At 39.2% G+C, this 26,772-nt stretch overlaps 1 protein-coding gene across 5 annotated transcripts in view; it reads right to left on the minus strand.

The window, feature by feature from the left end:
- Positions 1-1,859: 1,859 nt before the first annotated feature.
- znf609b (zinc finger protein 609b) overlaps positions 1,860-26,772 on the minus strand; it is an 86,460-nt gene continuing 61,547 nt past the window's right edge. For 4 of the 5 annotated variants that reach the window (XM_077624128.1, XM_077624156.1, XM_077624120.1 and 1 more), the window contains 5 exons: positions 19,546-19,633; positions 15,104-17,450; positions 14,075-14,438; positions 13,093-13,449; positions 1,860-4,522 (listed from right to left, as the gene is read on the minus strand). In XM_077624128.1, coding sequence (XP_077480254.1) covers positions 4,479-4,522; positions 13,093-13,449; positions 14,075-14,438; positions 15,104-17,450; positions 19,546-19,633 — 3,200 coding nt within the window. In that variant the 3' untranslated portion in view covers positions 1,860-4,478. The remainder of the gene's footprint in view (positions 4,523-13,092; positions 13,450-14,074; positions 14,439-15,103; positions 17,451-19,545; positions 19,634-26,772) is intronic. The other variant, XM_077624149.1, reaches the window with a different exon arrangement.

Here is a 26,772-nt window from a genome sequence, read left to right on the forward strand (position 1 = left end):
TACACCAGGTGGCTGGTGTGGGAGAAGTACCAGGATGTTGTCAGCCATATTGTCAACGCCAGCTAAGCAGAAGCCATGAGAATGAAACTAAAACCAAGGTAAGGACCATACCTGTGAAATGTCGTAACAATTCCATGTCTTTACCGATGTCCTAAAAACTTGGTGAACATAATTACTTTGCTTTTTAATGAACTGGGCATGGTGTATGCATGCAGAACACTATCATTTACTGAGTGCCAAGAAATACCATCTACCAATGTCAAAGGCTGAGGTGGAATGTTGTGTCTTTACCGTTAATAAATTTTGTCTTTACCGTTGTATGTTTAGAAACTGTGCTGTCTGCAAGAAATACATCAAAAAGATCTACAGGGATGGAACTGATGACATAAGGCAATCAAAGGAGCAAGTGTTATACCACGAATGGGAGAAGGGAGTAGAGACCAGAATGACAAATAATGGGCCAATTGATGTTGTTGTCATCCAGAAGAAAGAAAAATCTGTCACCATTGCGAAACTCTGTGATGACCTTGAGAAAGACCTTGTGGCTCTTATGGGGCACCAATATCGTATCATTCACCAGTACAAGGAGCTCAGACTAGTAAAATCCAGGTTAAATTTTAATTAATTATGTTTTCATTAAAGTTCCAGCTAAGATATTTCCAGGCAGTGCTAGTGTTGCTAATTAGAGATAATCAGAATGCTTGAATTGCATTTTGTAAATTATTCATTTTCTGAAAGTGTCTTTACCGTTATTTGCTGAATTATGTGAAAATGACCCATATATATATATATATATATATATATATATATATATACATATATACATATACATATACATATACATATACATATACATATACATATACAGAGGGTGTCCCCAAAAAAAAATGCACATTAAAAATAATTGTAAACGTGGTGTTTCATTAGAATTTTATTATTTCAAAAGTGTGAGAATATTTACATATTAACCACCATAATTGTACCTATTGGGCACCTGAGAATCCACATGTTACTGTCGACCGTCATGTCAATTTACCGGGAATTACTGTATGGTGTGGTTTATCATCAAGAGGATTAATTGGACCATTATTTTTTGACGCAACTGTAAGCGGCCCCTTTACTTGAACTTGCTGCAACAATCTGTTATGTCATGCATTAGAGACGATTTTGATGAAGAGGTTTATTTTCAGCAAGATGGTGCACCCCCACATTACCATCACAATGTTAGGTCCTTTCTTGATGAGGTTTTGCCAAACAGGTGGATTGGACGAAGAGGTTTTGTTGAATATCCTCCCCGTTCACCTGACCTCACACCACTCAATTTTTTCCTATGGGGATACCTAAAAGACAAAGTTTACGCTACGAAACCTGCAACAATTGCTGAATTAAGAGATGCCATTGAGCACGAATGCACCCAAATACCAAGAGAATTGTTTCATAATGTGTGATTCTATTGTTTGGCGTTGTGAGCAGTAGTGCCTGGATCAAAGTGGGCGCCAGTTTGAGAACAAGCAGTGAAAAAACAGAAAAATTATACTTCTAAATATTCTCACTCTTGAAATAATAAAATTCTAATTAAACACCACGTTTTCAATTATTTTTAGTGTGCATACATTTTTTGGGACACCCTGTATATATATACACACACACATATATTTGAATTTGATCATAAACCAGAACATCGGCATTCATGATTTACTTTCTCGGGCCACACAAAATGATGCGTCGGGCCAGCTCTGGACCCCGGGCCGCCACTTTGACACCAGTGCCCTACGAGGACGTGCGGTACGAAAGATTAATGCTACGACTAACTCTCAGTAAGTCCAGAGAGGTGAAGCCAAGGAGAAGTTACCAGGACAGATTGTCTCATAAAAAGATTTATTTTTTTTATTCCAGCCCAAATTTACAAAGGCAAGTTACAGAGTATTGTATATATAAAAAAAAAGAACCATGGCAATGTACATTTTTCACAAACTCCTGAAGGGAGGAAGAGGAGAGGAGGGGCGGGGCAGCTCTGAATGTCTTACACAGAAAGTAGACGCTGTAAACATTCTTGCAAGCACCACGGATGGTACTTTGGGGCGGGGGCGGAGGTTCTTTGTATGACACGAGGTGGGTCAGGAAAGGACAAACGGGCGAGTGTCTCTGTGTATTCATACAAGAATGTTCAACTAGGCACCGACTGCTGGCCAATAAATATACTCTGCACCATTGAAACAAAACACGAGAGCCAAGCACTTTCCATTATGTTGAAAGCAAACATGAACTTGTCTGTCTTTTCATACACTTTTAGAATATAGTTTTGATTTTCCACTGGGCTTTGCTGACTACTGAGATAATAGTACTCCTATCTGAGCGAACAAATGCACTTGTCACAACCATTGTTTGATAAAACTATATGTACTGTATGTATGCAGTCTGCTGGTACTAAAACCTCACTGACTTGAATGACAACATCACAGCTGCCTAGATTACCCTTACAGATTAAATACGAATCAAACACCACCACATTCATCTGATTCAGCCATTCATTATCTTTAAAATGCACAAAAGTCAAGGGATGCCATTTTGGAATGGCTGGGACATACTTGGGAGAACCAAAAACTTGGAGGATTCCTGAAAAATCTGACAGGGGCAAATTGTGGTAACATCCACGAATGAAAAAAAAATCTGAACGGGATGTAGTGACAACGCTGTCCCAGATGTTTTTCTCATCCTCTTACCATACGCTCACAGACAACAACTCAAATAAATATGCTTTTGAGAGCTGAGTGTGGTATCTAGTTTTGACTTTTGCGCATGACTTCAAGGTAAACATTAAATCTATACTGCAGCACCACATATGTGAACTTCATTCAAATACATGAATATGAGGACACTGAGGACATATTTAATCCACCAAAAACTTGCTTTGCTTGATGTCTTTTGTTAGAATTTTCTTCCACTTTTGAGCAACTACATGTATATGCCAGAAGTTCATATTTTAACCCGTTATTGGAAAGTCATTAAACTCCCACTGGCCCTTGTCAATGGCAGGCAATGTGTTAAATACTATGCAATTCCAAAAAAGATGTTATTGGTGCCATTAACTGTAAATCAATTTTTAAAATTTAGATTTTAGTCAACTTTTTATTAATTTATGATTATATTTATGATAATAATGAATACAATTGAGACCTATTTTTGCGTTATTAAAAAAAAATCAAAAATCTTTGGGGATCACAGATTGGCTCATGTAGTCAATGCTTGTATACTAGATGTCAATATTGTGGCGTACATGACTGAAAATGTGCACGCCAGGTTTATTTGTTTATTTTTAATGACCAAAACCAGTGACTTGCACTATAAAGGGTTAGTGGTGTCAAGTTTGGACTGATCTAAAGCCAGCCACTTGAAGAAAACAATGGGGGGTGGGGTGAGTGTGTGTAAGAGTGAAGCCACATCATCACATTTGGACACAATGAGCTGCAGGTCTGCGGGTTTGGGACAACGCTGAAGACGTTAGTAGTCTCGGGTGCAGGGGGCTGAATTGCGCACATGCACGAGTGATTTGCACACACGTACCAGGACACGTCTCAACATATATCAATATAGAGTCGATATTACAGCAGAACATAAACGTAACAAAGTCATGTAAGCTCACCGTACCGTTACAAGTGTCACCATACCTAATGTGGCTTCACTCTTGGAGTGAGCGGAAACAAGTGTCATTGTGAGGCAAAGCAGCATCGACACCAGCATTCAGACAGACATTCAAAGATAACGATCACTATTGAAATTGATTTGTTTGACAAACGCGAACACTGATCACGTTTATTATTCGGTTTTGAGGTGTATGAGGTCCCTCCGCAAAACCACGGTGACGTCATCCCTGAAACAAGAACTGAGGATTTTAAAATGTGGGGAAGATTGTGACAGTGAGAATGAAATCTTCAGCCTCAGGCTCTTAAGTCTCTGAAGAAAGCAGCAGTTGCCCTGTCCCCAATGAAATAGAAACCAAACATTTGTCAAGTTGTCAAGGATATATTGTTGCGTCATCATGGCATACAAAACCCCAGTGACATAAAGTTGAACTCATCTCAATACGATTTTCTCTGAAAGTCTCTCATTTAGTTTGACTCTCCTTTGCCGTCATTCACCCGACTCCCCCCGAATCCTCGGCTAGATTCTTCTGTATACGAAAAAAAAAATGTACTCAAAAGAAAATCTTCGAAAGTCCAATAGTCTATTTTTGCATTGTATTTGTTGACAGTGCAAAGACTAGATAATCGACGGGGAGGTGTTTCCTCTGCATGGAGGGTTAGAGTGATGGCTTTGAACCTGGATTAGATCAGTCCAAGCTTTGAGATTCTTTCTATGGGGAAGAAAGACGTGAACAAGCTGCCAACACTCGGGCAGATCAACTAAACACACAGAAACACCATTGAACTGATGTCTAAAAGGGAACGCTTGGGAAAATCCTTTCACATGTGAGCCAGTCACATGAATCTTTGCAGAGTTGAGGTGTGGCGGTCAGGTTTCCCTGTTAAAGAAACACAAGAAGAGACCTATTAATGATCACTTCTTTCCTACTTCAAAGTTTGCATTCATGCCAAGGATCACAATTTGCGCTTCTCCACATTTGTGCAGCGGCAATTCAAAAGGCTTTCCACTAGATGTCAGGGCAGCCTGCTTCCATTATTCCATTTTCATACCCCTCCTATGTCTTTATTATCGGCTCTGTGATAGAAGACCTACTTAAAATGGATGAGCTGAGGGGCTGTGTTGAATATTGTATGCTAGACAGCAATAGAGCAAAGAAAAATCTGCACCGAGTCAATTTTCCTTCAGTTAAAATCCAAGATAAAGAAGAAAAAGACTCGTCAAGACAGACAAATCTCACAGAACACTATATGGCTATGATAGCAGCAGCTTGATACTCTTGGCTAGTGGGACTGCCATAAATATATTATGATCTGAATCTGCTCCCTGCATATGTTGGATCTAAAAGTGCAGGTTTGCATTTTAGTCCCAATAGGCAACAGCTTTTTATTATTTTTCTCTAGCCGGAGTATGTTTTACTGTTGCCACTTCCAAGTGGGTGAGGGGGCTGCTGCTTGTTGACTGGCAACAATAGTGGCTGAGGGCAGAATTCTAGTGATTGTGTACTGGGTACTGGCAGCAGTTTATTGCCTACTTAGGTTTTGCCATCAGATGTAAAGTTGCTTGTTTGTTAGATTTTGACAGTCTAAACAGCAAGACAACAAACACTTAGCATACAGTAGATTTCAACCTCACAAAAGTAGACACTATAATAATCAGAAAATAACAACAACAATGATAAGACTCCCTTGATCATATCAGAATTTCTGTAATCACGAAGGCACTACTACGTTAAAGCAGGTTGGCATATCCCCATTTATGTGCAAATTAAGGTTAGAATTTATACCATTCGAGGCCATCTCCACTGCAAAAGGAGGTAAGACTGTATACTAAAAATTAATAACATGCATTCTGGCGCGGACTTGTCTAGAAGACACATTGTGACAGGATTGGGTCAGAAACTTCATTACCGGGGCTGTAAACCTACCATGTTGAACATACTGTAATAAAGTAAGCAACAAGAAGTCCTTGACTACACTGTAAACAAAAACAGTGTTGCTCAGTCTCTGGCTAGCAATATAATTTAGAGAGGATGTGAAACACATTTTTCATGAATATTGGTGTAGGCCAAAAGAAAACTAGTCTTGTGCAAAAAAAACTGCAAATGGGAATTTGAGCACCTGAATTTCCCTTGAAATTAATTAATGGCTCTAGAAAAATGCACAAAAACAATATAGTTTAGTATATACAAGCAGGGGGGCCCGGCGAGGCTTGTTTAGAACCAAAAGACAGCTGTGGCGCTATAAAAAAAATCTCTTTTGAAAAATGGGTTAAATGCTAAAGGAAAATTTCAATTACACGCATAGCACAGCAAACATGTATACAATCATGTATAGGTATACAGTAGCAGGAGTAGGGTGCCTTTTAGGAAAAAGTTAGGAAAACTGACGGTCAATTTCGAAAGAAAGGATGACGAAATTTACCTATTTAAGCAATGTTTGGGTGTTATTTTTGGTAAAACATTGTAAACCAAAGTGAAAATATGACGAAAATTGTTAGAATTATTATGGAATATTCTATATGTGTTGTAAGCATTTTTAATAAGTAATAAGGCATTTTAATTACTTTTGTATAAGACTGGGACAAACTCGAGGTCACCCTGCTGGCTCCAGCTTGTTGACATAACACCTCACCCTCCAAGGACTGTTTACTGGGAGATCTACGAAGGACTCATAAATTGTTTTGTCTGGGACACCGGCAGTTTACCTTATAAAGAAATTATTATGCTTATACTGCAAATTCTTACGCAGGTGTTTTTCTTTCAATGGCAATTGTTTAAATCAGATTACCTTTGAATGTTTTGGTTATGTGCCGCTAAATGTACCGAAGAGTATGCCGCTCGTCAGAATGCACTGGGGGCTAAGACGACGTCACAGCGCATTTTCCTTGCAAGTTCGCCGCAGAGTTTGTTGAAAGATGTTTTTCCTTTTTTAATTAAATATTACTAATAATGATTTAAAAGGTTTGAATCATTATTCCAACATTTGGTCCTTCGAGTAGCCGGGGTCAACACATCGATAAGGAATCCAGACGCTGCAGTTTAATATCTGGAGTGACCGTGCACGGCGAGAATCCCTTTTCCAGGCCGGACTATTTCTCAGCAGCGCCTGTTTTCTAATCGGTTGACGACTACTAATAATGATTTAAAAGGTTTGAATCATTATTCCAACATTTGGTCCTTCGAGCCGGATGTGGCGGCTTGTTTTAAGGCCAACAGCGGCCTCGCTGAAGACCACGCGGTGGGCAGCATTTATCAGGAGCAGCTAAAAAATGTGTTGCATGCTCATTCAAATGTGTTGCATGCTCATTCAAATTAGACTTATATATATTACATATATCGCTTGATTGCCTGGACAAAAAGGTCTCTAAAAACAAGGCAGGCCTGCTCAAAATGATTTGAATGAGGATTTTGAACATGAGGATGTTGAGCAAATTTTAAACCAGATATCACATTCTTTGGGATTGAATTCAATTGGAATTTTTTGTGTGATGCTGAAAGTTGTAAAACGGCAATTAAAATGGTTATTTCCAAGTCCTAGGCATACTTTGTTAATAGTACCTAAATGTACTGTCAATTTAATGGAATGAAATGGCTTATTGCGGATTATCTTGGTTTTATCCTGTCAACGGGAATATTTTGGTTAACAGAAATACAAAACAGCAAATTAAATGTTTAGCGGGGTTGCCAAAACTGCGTTTTTTTTTGTCATACTCTAAACTTGCCAAATAATGTGTTGATTGGGGGGAAGCGCTCTGTTTTGGTGCGACTGATTTGATGGTGTTGGACATTATAATACAGTATGCGCGCGGACCGCACAAGCGACTAAAAATTTTGGGGGACCCCTTCCGTGGAGAATATTACAATTATTGGCCTTGAGGGCGCTGAAGCAAACTTGAGGGCAGAAATGGGTTTTGCTATGATATAGTTGTGCTTGCAGCATATTGTGCGTTGTAATTGTACACAGGAGGTGAAACATTGTGAAAGAAAAAGAGGTCGCTTAGGAATGTCAACATTGATAAGCTGCTTCTGCAGCGAGCGTGAAGGTCACAGTCAGCGGCTAAGGGCGCGCTTCCGTTTAAACATTTCAGAATAAGAACAATCATGGTCTGCAAGGGATGCATGGTTCCGCAATTATCTCCGCATTTATTTTTGGGATTTAATAAGAAATAGTTTTCGAGGTGATAGAAAATCTGTTTGGCAAAGATTGATTTGGTAAAAGCTTTGGAATTGGGAATAAATACTATTATTATTATTTTATTTTTTTGTTTTGTGATAAAACGATATTATTACAGTTTTTGAATGGTTGGTTTGTTCAAAATACTTCAATATAGGTAATTGGCTGGTTTAAAGAAAAATGAATGGAATTTTGTTTTTGTTTTTTTACAATATTATGGCATATTGGTTACAATTTGTGGGTCCTTTATTAAGCAAAAAAAAAAAAAAAAAAAAAAAATTGTAATTAGGAAATGCCTAGTAAAAGGTTGATTTCTCTAATTTAATTATTGTAGATTTTCCTTGTGGTAACGGAGAGCTATAAAAAATAGCTCTTATCTTAAGTAAACATAGTATGGGGTGATTTGCAATTTATGTCTTAGGTATTAAGAGTTATTTGGTTGTTAAAGAAATCAGACATGAAATTAACAATGCGGAAATGAGAAATTTCATGGCATTCGTCCAAATTGTTAGGTAAATTGAACCTGGCTGGGGTAGATAAGATAATTGGTTAAGGATAGGCATAGTTTCCCTAGAAGAAACATGGAGCGCCTTTAGGTGCACAAAACGCGTTCCTTGTTTGACCTGAAGGGGAAAATGCTGTGATATAGGTCATATTGATGACTATTGGGACTTTACTGCCTATTGCTTTAGGGGCATACAAATTAAGAATTTAGCCAAAACTTACTGCATTGCAATTATGGGGTTAATACACCTGAATGTTACGGTGATAACGATTGGCAATAACAAGCTTAGATAAAGGGGAATATCTACAAAAAAAAATAAAATAAAATCTAAATTCAGGTGGGGCCTTTCATGGTGTGAAACAAGTGATGAAATAATGTCTATGTTTTAAAAATAACATCTCCAAATTATAAAATATCAACCTTGGAGAAATGCTTTAAGTAGATGGGTTGACTAGAATGGGCAAAATTCGATTAAATGTGAAAGGGGGGTAACTTAATGCAGAACAATGAGATAAAGTTTTTTTACAAACGGTTTAAAATACTAAAAGGGGGTGTGTGTGTGTTTCAATGTGTCACAACTTTTCCGTTATTGCATTATTGGCGAATAGATATGTGGCATGTGGATCTAATACATTAATTATCTAGTTTCTTCAGGCATCAATTTTGCGGTTCGAGGATCTACTAATGCGGAGTGGATCCAGACCTTCCGGAGTGTGGAGTATTCCTGGTGTCCTCAAGAATTCGTAGGTTTTCTCTGGGTACTCCAGTTCTACTCCAACAAACCAAAATTATGGATGATTGGGGGAGCACTCAAAGCAAATTCCTTGATTATGAGTGCGAGCGTGGATGAGTGTCTGTCTTTTGTGTTTTAATTGGCTGGCCACCAAGATATATCAATATTCTAATATCAAGGTGGAATATTTCTGAAATCGCTGATAAGCCTTTCGAGGACGGCGGTGGCAGAGTAGGACAGAAACAAAAAGAAAAGAATTTCGCCAAATGAAATTTTTTGATTTCTGCAATGGGAAATTTTGGGAACCTGGGGGACTAAACAAAAACAAAAGACTTATCTGGGAGGGCTGCCATTTTTAGTCATGGTAAATTTCATGCCTCAAAAAAGGGGGAGGTTATATATATTCAATCTATATGCAGATATATGGCCAAAACACGGGCGATTCCCCCTTATGTCAAGCTACAAAAGCTACATATCCATTTCAAAGGATACACATGGATTTTATAGAATATGTGTGGTACATAACAGTCCTAAAACAGATTGGGGAAACCTTGTTGCAGAAACTGGTCTAGATTGGCAAGCTTGGATAAAATTAAACCATACGGTGGGGGACAAATTAACTTGTGGATCCTTGTCTGACGTTTTTCCTAAGTCCATGGGCAGGTGGAGAAAATCGTCAGAGATGGAAACACCCGGATTCGCCCTAGTAAAATTAAAATCTGAAATGACCAGAGAATTCATTTCTGCAACGGGGAGTTCCCAAAACGGGAGGCGGTAAGAAAAATTGGTTATTGTTGATGGAAAATGCAGCTATTACTATAAATCAAACCTGCATAACATGTATGGGGCCCCGCCCTCTCTTACGAGTAGTACCCGCGCAAATTACTCCTGATTGTGTAATGGAGATAATGACAAATGAAAATGTAAGCCCCAATTGTGAGAAATGGAATAATGTCTACCCAGTTACAAGAACTTTTCAACACATGTCGCTTTTAAATCATTTTACCTGCTTAAAACCTTACAGGGCATGGTCTGAAGCTGGAGGCGATAAATGAGACGTGGTGTGCCCACGTCCTAAACCGACTACACCCTGGTACCACGTTCTGACCTATGGTGGTGGTGGGGTCAAAACAAATTATACGACTCCTGCCAAAATGACAGCAGGACTTTGTGCCTTGGTCTCACTGCTGTTACCAGTGTCTGTTTTTCCATCTACAGTAGAGGAGATACAATTGGCTGCACAGAAATCCGGTATGATGGCGGGCCCCTCGCGACGGCGTCGCATGGAGAGAGGGTGATCCGACATACATTGATGATGAGTATAAGTTGGCTAATCAGATCGCAGCAGGTTGGGAGTATATTTTTCTTTTAATTACTCCAAACAAAAATGTTGATTGGATAAATTACCTGCATTACAATGTCCAAAAAACTTGGAAATTATACTGAACAGGGATTTGTGGCGATAAAGGAACAACTGGCAGCCACTAGTCTGACGGCGTTCCAGGATCGTGCAGCGGTTGAAATGCTTCTTGAAGGAGCAGGGGGCGTATGCAACGTTTGAAAATGTTGCACTCAACAACACGCCCCCCACTGGGTCCCACACCAGGGCCAACGATGGCCTGCAGACCCTAAACCGCAAGATGAAAAAGCATCCTGGAGTAGAATAATGTCCGCTGACAGATTTGTGGCCTCACTAATAATGATTTGGCCTAATTTGTGGTAGCCCTTTTTGCTACGATTTTGACATTATGTGGGTGTTGTATTATTCCCTGCTTAAGATCTTTGATGAGCCGACTTATAACCACTGCGATTGCCCCTACAAATTCCAGATTGCATGAATTATATCTCCTACTGATGAAACGTGCTGACACTAACAGTGAATTCCAGGAGCATGGTAATTACGAGGATGGATTGGACGAAAATGATCTTATTTTCTGATTTTCAGACCTGCCGAACGAGTAGAGCCTAAGCGGGTAAAATTAAAACAGCCAACGGAGATATCCCTGTCTTTTTTGATTTTGTCATAAAATGAATAACAAACATATAGTAAAAGGAGGGAATGTTAGAATTATTATGGAATATTCTATATGTGTTGTAAGCATTTTTAATAAGTAATAAGGCATTTTAATTACTTTTGTATAAGACTGGGACAAACTCGAGGTCACCCTGCTGGCTCCAGCTTGTTGACATAACACCTCACCCTCCAAGGACTGTTTACTGGGAGATCTACGAAGGACTCATAAATTGTTTTGTCTGGGACACCGGCAGTTTACCTTATAAAGAAATTATTATGCTTATACTGCAAATTCTTACGCAGGTGTTTTTCTTTCAATGGCAATTGTTTAAATCAGATTACCTTTGAATGTTTTGGTTATGTGCCGCTAAATGTACCGAAGAGTATGCCGCTCGTCAGAATGCACTGGGGGCTAAGACGACGTCACAGCGCATTTTCCTTGCAAGTTCGCCGCAGAGTTTGTTGAAAGATGTTTTTCCTTTTTTAATTAAATATTACTAATAATGATTTAAAAGGTTTGAATCATTATTCCAACATTTGGTCCTTCGAGTAGCCGGGGTCAACACATCGATAAGGAATCCAGACGCTGCAGTTTAATATCTGGAGTGACCGTGCACGGCGAGAATCCCTTTTCCAGGCCGGACTATTTCTCAGCAGCGCCTGTTTTCTAATCGGTTGACGACTACTAATAATGATTTAAAAGGTTTGAATCATTATTCCAACAAAAATAAAAACTCACAATAGCGGTGCTGTTGCGTATGTCATGCAACTACTTCAATCGGAAATGACTAAACGGAAGCTCTGCAGTGTGCACTGAAGAAGGTATTGATTTTTGGAATCCGCAAATCTGTAATGCTTAAAACTACCACAATAGAGCAGCAAGTTAACATATTTTTGGTCAGGCATACTCACCGATAATCCTTGCAAATGCTCAAAGCTTGAGTCTACACGCTTAGAGGTGGTAAAGAAATTCAATCACTCGTCCATTAGGATCCGACAGCCGTTTCTGGCCACCAGAATGTCAACTCTACGATGCACGCTTTGGACGTAGCGTGAGAATGTTAACATAAAACATCCACCCATCCATACACGTCACGTTTTATATATTCTATGCTGCCTGAAACACTTTTTTCCTGTCGTGGCGGAAAGACGCGCTGACCCAATGTAGTTGTAAGGTAGGACGCCTTTCCACGTCAATTACAAACGTCATTTTTGGAAGAAGTTCCGCCAGCGAGTTTCCAGGTGCACACACACATCCATCCACAAATCGCGCTTTATAAGGATTATAGAATAGATAAAGCGTGATTTATGGATGGGCGGATATTTTATAACTCCCGTCACGACAGGAAAAAAATGTTCTTCCGAAAATGACGTTTGTAATTGACGTGGAACGGCGTCCTAGCTTACGACCAATCAGCCACGCGGTGCATTTAGGGCACATCATGTAAAAACAACGATTCATAAATCAACTCTGGTTTCAGCTTTAACAAATAAAAGATGGAGTTTACAGACTTAGAGAAGGTGAAGAAATTCAATCACTCGTCTATTAGGATCGGACAGCCGTTTTTGGCCACCATAAAAAAAATTCAACTCTCTACGTTGCATGATTTGGACAAACGTAGCGAGAGAATCTTAACATACACACATACACATCCATAACTTTATAAGGATTATAGATTAACAATATTGTTTTGTTGGTAAACAATATAGTTTTGTTTACCAATATGGCATACTTGGCGAATTTTCAAACGACATTTCCTTTATCGTTCTTAAAAGTGTGTTGAGTTCAGACTGTATTTAATTAAATGTTTTCCATAGTTCCATCTGCAAATGCAGACTAATGCATAAAATAATTCACATAGTTTAGCAATTATTAAGAAGATTTCCACACAGCTTGGTGGCAAAATTAGTATAATTCATCCAAATGATTAAAAAGGACTCCGTGTGTTGTGTGCATAGTAAAAATGAGATACACGACTGGCATGTAAATAAAGCTACAAAGCAGGTGCACGTGAGGACTGACCTGTGGTGTAGGACAGGTCATACTGCCCTGAGAGCAGGGGGTACCCCAGGTGGTGGTGAGAGGGCATGATCCGCTGAGAAGGCGAGGAGCGCGGCCGATCTACGTCTCTTTCCCGATCCCTTTCGCCGCCAGCTCCCCTGTCCTGCTCCCGCTCTCTGTCCAGGGGCGGCTTGTCCCCTACTGTCGGAGATTTGCTTTTGTATTGGCTGGCGTGTTGATGTAGGATATCTAGAGCTTTGGAGTCTGTTGCCATTTTGTTGACAGTAGGACTAGTGCGAGATTTGTCGTTGGCCTCTTCGGCTCCAGCTATTTTACTGCCGTATGGAGAAAAGGGATAACCTCCGGGAAGGTAAGAACCTAGATGAAAAGGCATATTGACAACTTTTAGGATATATAATACAGAGCAACACACACAAGGGACCAAGTATCTATATCACTTTGAAGCAAGGTTAGGTATGAAGTTATATAATTAATTATTTTATTGTCACCGGTGTAATTATAAAAAACAACGTAGAGTTTACAGAATGATTGTGCCATCAAATGACTGTTTTAAAGAGGATTGAAGTTGTTTATGTATCTCATTTATTGGATCACCGTTAATACCGAGTGTTCAAATTCTACTTTTTTTTTCCACTGGGAAACCTGCATGTTCAATTTCACTTGACCTAGATAAAGAACTGCATGCGTTGATTGCGATTAAAGCGGGCACCAGGAGCTTTACAATTTGCAAAAAACATTGGAATTCCGAGTAAAACAGCATGGAAACTGCTGAACCCAGCACCCAGCTGAGAAATATACATTCAGGAAAATTACAAATTCCCACAAAATTGCAGTATTTTAAAAAAATCTATTCAACTACTTGGTTGAATAGATTGCTTGACCTATTTGACTATGACCTATTTGCTATGATGAAATGTTTTCCAGCTTAAAGTCTGTCAGATAATGTTTTATATTTTCTCAAAAATAGAACGTATTGTCACACCTGGGTAGTTCTGCATCATGACCGAAGGCATGCCCCTGTAACCTGGGTGGTTCGGGTCAAAACCTTGTCCATACGGGTAACCATGCATGTATGGCATGTATCCTTGGTGCTGTGCTAGTGGTGACGAGAACTGCAAGTGGGCGTTCGTGCGAGAGTCTTTGCTCATGGTCCGATGCTCCTCAGAAATTGTTCGAGGGTCACTCATTTCTTTGCCGTCCTCCTTTGGCCCGCTTTGACAGTCCTTAGGCCTGCACCTTTCATCTTTCGATTTCCTATCACGCTCCCGTTCTCGGTCTCGTTCTTCTTTCCATCGTGGTTGTTGTTGCTGGTGTTCGCCGTCTGCCTTTTGGCTTTCCGGGTACTGCTGGTAGTCAGATAAAAAATGTAACAAATTGAGAACATTGCAGAAATCTACATACACTGACAAAAGTTGTTGCAACTTCCTTAGTGGTAAAATATAATCCCGTAATGGTCACAAAGAAGGGAATTATCCAGTAAAAAAAATCAAACATTTATCTGGCCTCATTCCTCAAGAGCAAGATGTACTTTTATCAGCTATGATCTAGATCCTATTTAACATGTTTAAAAGGAGCGGAAACAAGCTGAGACAACTGGAATAATGTGAACAGAAAAAAAAACACTATCATCCATCCATCCATTATCTATTCAGGTAATGCTCATGAAAGTTCCATATTCCATACAATCTGAAATGGTTGCCAGTGAATCACAGAGTACAAATAAGCAAACATCTGCACGAACATTCACACCTCAGGACTATTTCGAGTGTTCAATCCAACTGCCATGTGTGCTTTTGGAATGTGGGAAGAAACCAGAGTATCTAAAGAAACCCACTCAATTACAGGATAACTAATCAAACACACAGTGATCAGAATAGAAACTATTGTAACAGACATTTGGAGAAAGGCCAAAGCCACTTTAAGCCCCATGTTTTTATTGCTTAAACAATTCTTATTCTAATCTGTTCCAAGGGTTCATGAGCTATTGGTGACATTATTAAATTGCATTTACCTGTCTGTACCACACAGCCTGCTCTGTACCAGCCTGACCTCTTAAATCAAGCACTTGCTTGGAGTCCTCCTTCCCATGGTGACCTCCTTCTGTCAGCTTCATCTTTAAACCTTCAGCTTGCTGAGACTTGATGTCCTCCACCTTAATGCTTGCCAAAGATTTGGATGAAATTTCTGACGGGGAGTCCCTGGATTTACTGGTAGGCTGTGGCGTCTTTCCCAGCTCAGGTTGACTCAGGGTTTTGGAGAGGTTTGGCTGCATTGGGTTCTTTTGTTTCCAGTCCTCTTTAATGGAGGCTTCTCTTTCTTTCATGGCTATGTCAGACTTTTTCTCAGCGGCACGGTGCTGTTCGGCCATTTGGCGCTGACGCTCCTCAAACTGCTGTCGATAAGCTGGGTTGGTATTCATTAAATGGTTGTGGTATGCCTGATCTGAATGATATGCATACGGGGGTACATAGGCATACTGATTGTAATAAAGTGGTTGCATATACATGTTGGATCGTTGCTGAATGACAGAGGGTTGTTGTTGCTGCTGTTGTTGTTGTTGTTGTTGTTGCTGCTGTTGTTGCGGCGGCGGTGGCTGCTGTTGCTGCTGGCCAGGAACGATGTCAGGCTTGCGATCCTCATGAACCTCAACCTTGACTTTTTCCTCCCCCGGGTCCTGGTCCTCCTCCCTTTTGATCTTCACCTGACCCTCCGTCACCGGTGTGACTGGATTTGGTCCGCCGGGACTCGGGTTGACATAATTGGGCGAGTAATATGTCTCATAGCCAGCATAGTACGGGGATTCTTTGTTGGGTGCCGGATTTGGGAATAGAGCCTTCTTGACACTTTCTCTGAGCGCTTGGTCTTCTGTCCTGTTTTTGACACTCTCTACTTTTCCTTCACCATCCTCACCAGCGTCAGAAATGTCCGAGTATGCTGGGCTGTGAGTTTTCACAGAAGAGTTGTCAGCACCGTTCTGGTTCATGTGAAGAGGCGTAAGAGGTTGCGGCATTCCACTGCCATCTAAGCGACTGGCCACACCAATTGATGGGCTGGGAGCATTATCTGTAAAACTGTATATCTTGTCAGCCTCTGCCTTGATGCTTGCCAGCCGACTCTGATGAGGGTCTGAGGATCCATTGAGGAGCGCTTCAGCCTTATTTCCTTGTTCAGCTACATCAGCGTATGGAGCTTTTTCCTCTAATTTTCCTCCCTTTCCCACAGACTTTGGACTCTCAGCTTCCTTACCACTGTCCTTTTTCTTCTTCTCTTTCTTCTTCTTGTCTTTGGAACTACTTGTGGGAGGATCTCCTGCCGCAGTGTTTTTTGGCTGCGTGCCTTTCATTTGGGGGCTTTTGGGGATACCTTGCAAAATTGGGGTAAGCCCTGGTGAGGAATTTGGGTTTGATGGAAAAGAGTACATCTGTTGTGATGCTGAAGTGCCGGTAGCAACTGTTCGTGGAGATTTTATATTTTTTTGAGCCATTTTATCGGCCTTTGAGTTGGCTTTTTTGGACTTATCAGAATTTCTTTTTTCATCGATGCCATCATTACTGGCTTCATCAGAAAGACACGTCCCATCCTCACAGCCTTCCATTGGCGTTCTTATTTCTGGTTCTGTTTCAGCCATTTTCTTTTTGCTTTGCTTTGTGCAAAACTTGCCGGGTGACGGGGAAGTGCTTTGAACATCAAAGTTCCTTCCTTTTGGTGTGACCGACCGTGCTGGAGAAAAGGATCCTTTATGTGAGATCGACGCACCATTACAATTCTCTGGTTCAGGGTGGAGTGTCGAGTCTTCTCCATATTCACTGTCTACATCTAGTTCAAGCTTCACATCATCATCCATGTGGGCACGAGCTTGGTGGTACTTGAGCCCATTAATGTGCTTATACCTCTTGTTGCAGTTAGGATGAGGGCATTCAATGAGAACCGGTGAGGGGCAACTCCTATCAAGGGGGGGTGGAAGTGGCTCAGTCTTAATAGAAGGTATGAGAAGACCTGTTAGGCCAACCCCTCCACTGTTGGAGTTTGTCCGCATGCGTTTGTTGCCTTTAGTGTCCTCTGAGCTAGAATTGGGCTCCATGTCTGATACAGGTTTAGCCTTGCGTTTCCCGGTTGAGGAGGGACTGGCCTTAATATCCTCTGTGTTGCTGTTGGGAGGAGTGCGGCGCTCCGATGGTGTCTGGCTGCCCCTTCGACCCTTACTGTTAGAGGCAGCGCGAGTCTTGTTGTTGGTGGCGCCTTTATTGTCTGATGAATTGCTGTTCTCGTTGATAGGAGTGTTGCTGTTTGGTCGCATTCGTTTACCTCGTCCACGGCCATTCCTCATTTCTAGGTCACTTGTAGGGGATTCACAAAACCTGCAATCAGATAAATTGACATACTTAGTATGTCTCTCAAGAGTCCTAAAGGGAAAATTAACTAGTCTAGGAATAACATGAATCATAGATTTGGAGTTTAAGCATGAGGAAAAAAATGGGTTTCTTTGTTAAATTTCAAATGTGGTATCTGATTCTTTGTCTTGAACTATATTAAGAAAAAAACATTTACAACATTACATTAACTCGCTTACGCATGCAGCTATGTTGCGGTCTTTCTATGCATATTTGCGTGAATGGGACTTTAATTGGCACTTCCCAATTACTTCATTTACTGTTTACTATTTACAATTTCCAAAGAGAGATGATAAATCACAAGCTACACAGAAGTCAAATCCACTGTTGTAACCAGCTAATAGCAGACAGGTGACTCAACTGATATGCAACTGTTAATCTTACATCATTCAAGGACATTCAAGAGAGCCGTGAAAATCACAATCGCAGCACACTTTGGTTCATACCACGCTTGACAGTAACATGTCGATAACTTGCTGTTAAAAATAAAAGCTTCATAAATAATAGATGCAAATGGGGGCCGAGTGGTAAAAATGGCATTTGGCAATATGCTCTGACATTATCCAAATGCTCATTTTACAGGAAAAATGCCACAGATTAGTGAGCATAGAGCACATGGAGTAGGAAGTCATTAAAATCCTGATGCTGTTGCAGGTCCTACTAATCACTTTTTAACAAACTAGACTTAATTGTATCGTAGCAGTAATCGCGCCATTATACTTGTGACGTCATTTGTGCTATGTAGACAAAGGTAAAATGGCACCCTTGTGAGGTTCTGTCTAGCATATTAATCATAGCACTGCTCTTTGACTAGTGCTGGGACATATTTATTGTTCTTGCAAAAGAATTACTAAAAAAAAATGGGGGTCCAAAAATCCTTTAGGAAGCCACAAGGGTTGTGGTGCAAATGATACTGTGTTCAACTAAACATTTCTATCTCATATGAAGAGCCTAACTCTTATAATGACATACAGGAAGATGCAATAATAAAGTGAAATGCTTTTGTCAACATCAATAACAGTCAACAAAAATGATTGTTACTAAGGTATAAAATCAATAGTTTGCCATCTATTCATTTGAGTTGTGACACTCTACAGGGGTATGCACACACCTTTTTTATAGCATGTGCTCACATATATTTCACAAATGTCATTTAGGAAGTATGTACAACTGAGTATCTAGTTTCCCGTTACACCAGCCAAAGAAACATTCACAAAAAAGTGGTAACCAGGAGAGGCGGCTTCTCATTTTCAATGTGAATAAAATGTCTCAGTAATTGTGCCTCCCAAAATTGACAAGATTTGTAATTGTTATTCTATCCTATTAGGCAACAAATTAAATAGTCTGTTTCAAGTAAAATCAGATTGCAATGAATGAAGCCTCTGAACTGAGTTTGACGTCCAATGACCAATGAATCAATGAAGAACAATAGTTATGGATTAATTTTGAATTAAAATTAATTATAGGTGACCTATTATTGGTATTTTATTAATGGATTGGCATTATTATTCATCACCATTTATGCCATTTTGCAAGACACTATGTTAAAAAATATTCAGTATGTTTGTTGTTTTAGTTGGTCATTTTTGGTTGCCTATGGTTACCTATCCAGTTTCTCAATAAGATGAGGCTTAATCGACTGAGTGTATATGTATTAAAACTTTGCGCACATTGGTGAGTAGTGGTATGCAGGAAGCACAAAGTGGGCATATGTATTTGTACATAAGGCATCGCGTGACATCACTCTGTCACTGATTTAAAATTTCCTCACTTGTAGAGTGTCTTGACTTGCAAGTCATTGCAATCAAATCAGAAGCCACTTCGGGGACAATCTCAACCAGGTCATACCCTCATCTGAAAATCTTTTAGGCATAAAACCGTGAAAAGAAATACTATTCCTTGAAATGTCCCCATTAAGTCTCAATTCATCGTTGGATATCTGCTTGCATCCCTTGCCATGTTTGTTTTTAAGGGCAAAGGAGATTATTCTGAACAAGATGTGGGCACTATTCTAAAGTCCTGCTGTAAAATGAAGCAGATTAAAAAGTTGAATATTTCTTACCGAGGTGGAGCCCAGTCATGCCGTGTACAGTCCAAAAGTGTGCCAACATACGTCTTGTTTCTCCAAGTAACATTCACCACCAACATTCCTGTCAGAAAAATTTCAATAATTAAGATCACATCTGCCTGCAACTTACTATATTCAAGTGAGCAAAAGAAAGATTTTAAACCAATGTATGGATTTTCAGGCAGAGAATTTGTCAAACTGGTTTTAAAGACAGTCACATGAGCCGGAGACCTTAATACTGTAATGGTTTGTGGACTGATTTATGACTGAATCTTCCAAATTACTTGACAGGAAGTCCCTCTGGGAATGATCACACTCGGGTTACCAGGGAAAATGGACTCAGCACATTTCCCATTCAAATAAACCATCTTGCCGTCCAGTACATTTCCCTGAAGGATAATTATTTATAATTTCTGACATTCTCTCCTACCTTCTTGGAAAAAAATAAGACTGCTTAAGATGTGTTCTTTTGAAATGAAATAAGATTACTTTTTGAACTGGATAAGCTTGGGGTTTAATAAATGTGGTGTGAACAGTTTAATTTAGCTAGAGGTGCCTAAAAGTGCAAGAAAAGAACTGTGGCTTCATTGGTATTGTGGCAATCTATCACTTCTGTGCTGCTTTCTGACAAGTGTGAATTTGGTAGCTCTCTGCTTGAGTGACACAATTTGACCTATTCTGATTCTGACACCTGACCTTGCATTTCAGATCTAAACTTAGTTCTTCAAGAGCGCAAAATGCGTAAGCCAGTACTTTTCATCTGGTAACACCAAGTTGTCAACGCATCAAAACATCACAAAGGAAGAAATATTTACAATGATGCTTAATTGAATACAATAATAAGGAACTCAGAATTAATTTCATTAAACAAAAAAAGATACAGATGAAAAGGCGCAAGCCCTCTGCTAGATAACATTCTAAATTCATCCACATCACCATCCCCCTCTCTTTGCTTAGATGGTGACCTCAGTTTGCCACTTCAGCACTGCAGAGAAACTGAGGCTGCAGTGAGCTAACTTATCTAATGGCATTGGAATGCTTGCTGGCAGCTTTCGTTCCTCAGAGTATTTCATTAGCCAAGCAAACCACTTTTACTCACCTAATTTTCTCTCCCTCCTTAATAATCACCTTTGCTTTTCAAACTTATGATCACTCTCCACTCACAACATTTTTCCTTCAACAAAGTCATGCTTTTATTCCCACCTATGTTAAATAAAGGCAAGTGAAAAAGCAGGAGTATTTTCACAAGGACCTACTAATACCTAGATAGCCTTTCACAGTGGGACCTAAATAAATGTGTAAACACTGATTGTGTCTGCAGGGTGGTAAAACCAGCTCTGAAACCATAAATTTCCACCACATAAAAAGATCCCAGACTTGTTCCGAAATGTCTCAGACAGCCGGTCAGGACCTCCAACTGCTATAGCAGCTGATTTGTGCAGGATGTGACAGAAAGAAAGGCAAATGAATAATTAAATGCACTGCTGCCTTGCCTTATGTATTGAAGTATAACATACTTTGTATATTTAGAGTTAAAACAAACTGTTCTAACAGTTAGTTGATGTATCTTTTCCCCACAGTGTTCTATCGGAAAATGAACGTGTGATGATGTTTTTAACACTACTAAAAGAGCTCAGTTGTTTATGAATATAAATGCGTTTTATTGTTGGTTGCAAGTATAAAATCCGAGGCTAGGGGTTTGGGAAACCATTCCTAAAAGGGTCACAGTTTGGTGTAGGCTCTTCAAGAGGACACGTCACCAATCTGGTGTCCAACAGGTGCAATCAGTGGATTGCAGTCAGGAGTTTCTTGTTACCACAGAAACCTCATTGGTTGAACTGTCTGTACTTGAACAGTTGGAACAAAGACCAGGACCCCCTGCGGCCCTCGTGGTACGGTTTGCCTACCCCTGCCCTAGGCAGTGAATTGCCCAAAAGTACTGAACAATAGATGCAGAAGTTGGGATCATTGCTTTCTAGGTTAAAATCTTAACTCTGCCTCTCTGTGCTTCTTTTTTGGGGGGGGGCATGACCACATTTTCTTACCGTCCAAAACAACCTCAAGAGTCTTCTTAAATTGCTCATAGGTGTAAGTTAGAGGAAGAATAGTTGTCATGTTTGTATGGTATGTGTCTGCCTGGTGATCATTCTTGTGTGTATCCCATCTCTCACCTTAAGCCAGCTGGGACACATATAGACAAGTGACGTCCATAGACAAAACAAAAACAAACAAAACAAAAATCTCAGTGACAGCATTTCAATGCTTTAACGTTACATTATCAATGGGATAACGTGAAAAAGGCACGAAAAGGGACCCAATTAAATATGACAAGCATCATGTTTTGGAAGGCAATGGACCAATGAACCTAAACAAAGCAGGTGCATAATGCTGAATGCAAAATTAGGTCTGAAATAAATTCCAACACACTACACATCAAGTTAATACACTAATTTAAAAGTATGATTTATAACCTATATACAATTCTGAATTTGTAAAAAGAAAATATGAATATATTGCCAAATGCAGATATTAAACAATTTTTTTAAAAACCATTTCCACGGCATTTAAGATGTATGATGAGGACTGTCATCCAAATTGTCTGACATATCATGGCCACACACAATGCTCTGTGTTTTTTTTCTTTTAAGTTTTAAGTATGCTTCAGGAAGGAAAGTACAAAAAAACAGAATTCAATGTGCACTGTCTGTAGCAAAGTTTGTTTCTATAATTGCAATGGAGTTGGTGAACATTTTCATTATCACACTCATTTTGGACATTATATGAAACTGTAAGAATTCAATTACAAGACGAACATCAAACATCACCTTTGCTTCAAAGCTATTCAATTTTGCAATATTTATTATTCATTGTCATACTGTCCTGCCTACTGTCCTGCCCTGTTTGCGCATGTATCATTGGGAAGATTGTTTCCCTTGTGCATGCCTTTGCCTCTTGAATGGAGTGTGGCTCTTCATGTGTATTTTTATACGCAGTCATGGTAGAACGTTATTAGGGTAAACTTTTTAGCGCAGCACATAAACAACATATGCTGTTGTGTTTTGCAGATGCAAGAAGTGACCCTGAAAAATTAATATTTCAACAATTGTTCTCAAACCGTTTGTCGCTAACTTTTAAAAATTGCATTATATATATATATATATATATATATATATATATATATATATATATATATATATATATATATATATATATATATATATATACACACACACACACACACATACAACATATTTTTGGAAAGAAATGTTTTTTACAAACTGTAATAATATTTATTTACTTGATAGATCATTATTACTCTTCTGTTTGTTAGAATGTCTATGTTAATGTAGAGAAGTGGTTTTAAAGCCTGTTCTTAAGTCTCTAAGTGTGTAGAGTCACTGTTGTTGCACATATGAGCCTTATTTTTAACAACTAAATGCACTACATTGTTTGGATAGAGCGATTTCAGTTTTGTCAGGAAACTTTGTAAATAGAAATGTGTTTGTTCCCATAGGCACACAACTATCATACTTTTTGGATGAAAACCATAATTGACCAATGCCCGCACCCACAACATTTCACGGGAAAATTGTATTTTGTTCATATGCAAGTCACACTGGACTATAAGCTGCAGATGTTCACATTGTGTTATGGGATGTTTACACCAAAACACATACAGCCCATTAGCCTGTAAAAAAAATCCATAAATAAACTGCACTGGGTTATAAACTGCAGAGTTCAACACAGGGAGGTAGCATATTGTAGTCAAAAAAAATTGCATAAATACGTAGTATGGTGTGCTGACATGTCAGTTTAACGTGCCAAAATTCATCACAATTACTTCCAAAATGGCAGAATTTAGAATGCTTTATATATTCTCTTCCAAAATGAAACATTTACAGCGCGTGAGAGAGAAAACGAGAGAGAGAAAAATCCTTTTACCCTGTCCCACTTAATGACACTCATTAGGGTCATCCACGACAGTTGAGTGAAGTCTGGTTTAAAGAGGAGAATTGGACAGCAATTTTACCACTCATTTCCATTCAGAGTTGTTGAGCAACACATGGTGGCCTCTGGGAGGCCCAGAATTCTATTGCATACTCGTATGGGATTACTTGAAAGAGGGTAATGAGAGAGTAAAATATAAGTCAAGAGTATTTTGTGCAGCTGCAAGGGTAAATAGTCATTCCAGCCGTAACCTCTCTTAGTTTAAACACATTTCTCAAGTTTGCAGTGATGAAAAAGTATCAGGTCCTCTGTCCTACAAAGTTTTAAGGGGCACAAGTTCACTCCCTGACCTCTGCTCAGCCCAAACTCAACAGGGAATATGTAGGATTAATGAGTGACCTTGTCAAAAATACCTTTGATAACGCTTGGAAAAAGCAGGAAATAGACTGTTGGATGATACAATAAGTTCATTCATTCAATTAAAGAACCTTTTATCATCACAAGGGTCGCGGGGGGGAGCTGGAGCCTATCCCAGCTGACTTCAGGCACGAGGGACGTGGACACCCTGAATTGTGGCTAGCCAATCGCACTGCACAAGGAGGCGGATAACCATTCACACTCACACTCATACCTAGGCAATTTAGAGTGTTCAACCAGCCTAGCATGCATGTGTTTGGAATGTGGGAGGAAACCGGAGTACTCGGAAAACCCACGAAATCCCAGGGAGAACACGCAAACTCAGGAGGACTGACCTGGGTTCGAACCAGGACCCCAGAACTCTGAGGCTGACATGCTAACCACTCAACCACCAGGCCGCCCACACTCTAAATTTGTTTATGTAAAAATGTAAGACCACAATTAGGCATTTAATTCTCAAGCAATTACCTCTTTGAAATATAGACAAATGGAAAAATAGTCACAGTAATCATTACACTGGGAAGAAAAATAAAGCTGGCAAGCTGTACAGTATTAATACTCTGATTATGACAAATGAGGCATTTGAGATAAGTTTAATTTCTTTCAAGTTTGTCCTTATAAATAGAGAGGAAAAAAATATATCGTAAAAATGCAACAGAGAACAGTGTTAACAAATTTCCCAAACAATAATGGTAGTGATAGTGGTCATTTTCAAAAACGGTGAAATACAAACCTCTCCTTTAATATGCACTCTATTTTCATTTTCATAGAATGCATTGAAAATTCCCTTCGTTAACTTGAGCTCCCATTTATTTTTGTTTGCAGTATGTTCTCAGATATCTAGTGTAATCCACAGTGCATGGCGTTGTTGCACTCATTGGAGTGTCTCTATTATAAGGACCCCGATACAACAGAGCAGACTGAAGTGACAAATAAACCACAATAAGAGTTTTTGTCGGCCAATATATGTTCCTCAGAAACCATAGTGATAAAAAAAAATATATAGGTTTTTTCGGATGGAATAATATTACAACACAAAATTTACGATAGTGTAAACACTAAGGTCATAAAAAACTGATTTAGCAACTTGATAAACCATCCTCCTTAATAATAAATAGTATCTATATTGTATCTGTATGGGCCTGTCGTCACATGATCAGCCACGAGCCAAAGTATGCAGTACTGTACACTATTATTCTCCACACTTTATGCAAGAAAGAGCGAGTTTGCTTACAGTGGAAGAGAGAGAGAACAACGCAGTGCTGTGTTGCCAATGTAGCACAATGTTAACGACACATTATTTATAATGCTTTGAAAAACAATACCATTGGCCATTTTAGATATCCGTTGATAAATTGATGTATAAAATGGCTAACAGTAGTTTTTAATGAATGGAAGGATAATTCGAAATAGTAGTTTTCATGACATGCAAGCGACAAAATTAAGGGACTTGTCCGCCTTTCACCCAGAGGTGATTGTCCTTTGCATTTCTTTTTTTTTTTTTTACATTTTAAGGGCGGTGACCAAGGTATACACAGAAGAAGATGAGGAAACAGCCGATAAAAGGTAAGACTCCACTGAAAAATCTCTTTCATTAAATAGAGTTCCCTCCGCATGGTGTTATTCTGTTAGAATTGTGTTCAACTGAAAAACATGACATTATTGAGTAGCAATTAGATATTATTACATTTCAATAAATCACCTAGTCAAAATCCCTTTGAGAGTGTATAATGTAATGGTGTTTTCTGTCAATAGACCAAACATGAGAGTGCATTTGGTGGTGATACTCCACCCCACCCAAAAATACTTTGGGATTTTTTTTTTCTACGCAATGTCCCTCTCACAGAGTAAGATGAGATTTCCGCCCTTGGTGACAGACCTAGTGATGACTTATTGGATGACACCAATCTGTGGTCTGTTGGCTTGCTAACTGGTGGTGTCAGTATCATCCAATAAGTCACCACTCTCACTTGGTGTTTTGTGTCATGTGAAGGCAAGCTAGCGGGCTGGCGGAAGAAAAAAGGCTAAGTACTCTAGCCATGTCCACAAAGGCTGAACAACAGAAATAGTGCAAAAGAGTTTAGGGCTATGTTTCAGTAATAGTCTTCTTTGTCTTTGATTTTTGCATGCATCTTCAAATACATTAAAAGACCATAGAAACATTCATTCATCTTCCATACAAATTCCAAAGGGTTGCCAGAGCCTAACCCATATTAATACATTACTGTCTATTTCAAATGCCCATAACTGTATCATTTAATATATACACATATTGATAATTGTACTCGTGTACTTGTATTCTTGTATATGTGCGAAAACATGTAGTGTGGTAGTAAAAATAGGGCTGAACCTACTCCACAGTTATTTGATTATCGCAGCCATGTCTGATCTACATTATCCGTGAAATTCGAGGGATTACTATAGTTCTAATTTGTTTCTAAAATTTCTTGTTCAGGAATTCCATCTGGGCCTCATCTTACATGTTTGCAGGCTAAAAATGCCTCAATGGATGTAAAATTGATATTATATGTAGACGCTAACTTTGTGTTAGAACATTAGAAATAGCCACTATGGATGTAAAAACCTTTGTCTAAATCAGGTTATGATAAATATAATCACACTTGAAAAGGATTTCTAGAAGGAGTATTATTTTTCTTCTTTTTAAATGTCACCTGAGAACGTCTACAACCTTTCTGTTGCAACAAACCCTCTGCTGTTTTCTCTAAAGAAGATGGTGCTGAGATTAAGAGACAGTTCTGCCAAAGATACATTGCTCAAGCACTCGTTGACATGTATATAGAAAATATGATATCTTATGACAAACACTGGCAACGACTACAATTCCTTCAGGAGCAT

The sequence above is a fragment of the Stigmatopora argus genome, chromosome 2, assembly GCF_051989625.1.
Source record: "Stigmatopora argus isolate UIUO_Sarg chromosome 2, RoL_Sarg_1.0, whole genome shotgun sequence".
Lineage (NCBI taxonomy): Eukaryota > Metazoa > Chordata > Actinopteri > Syngnathiformes > Syngnathidae > Stigmatopora > Stigmatopora argus.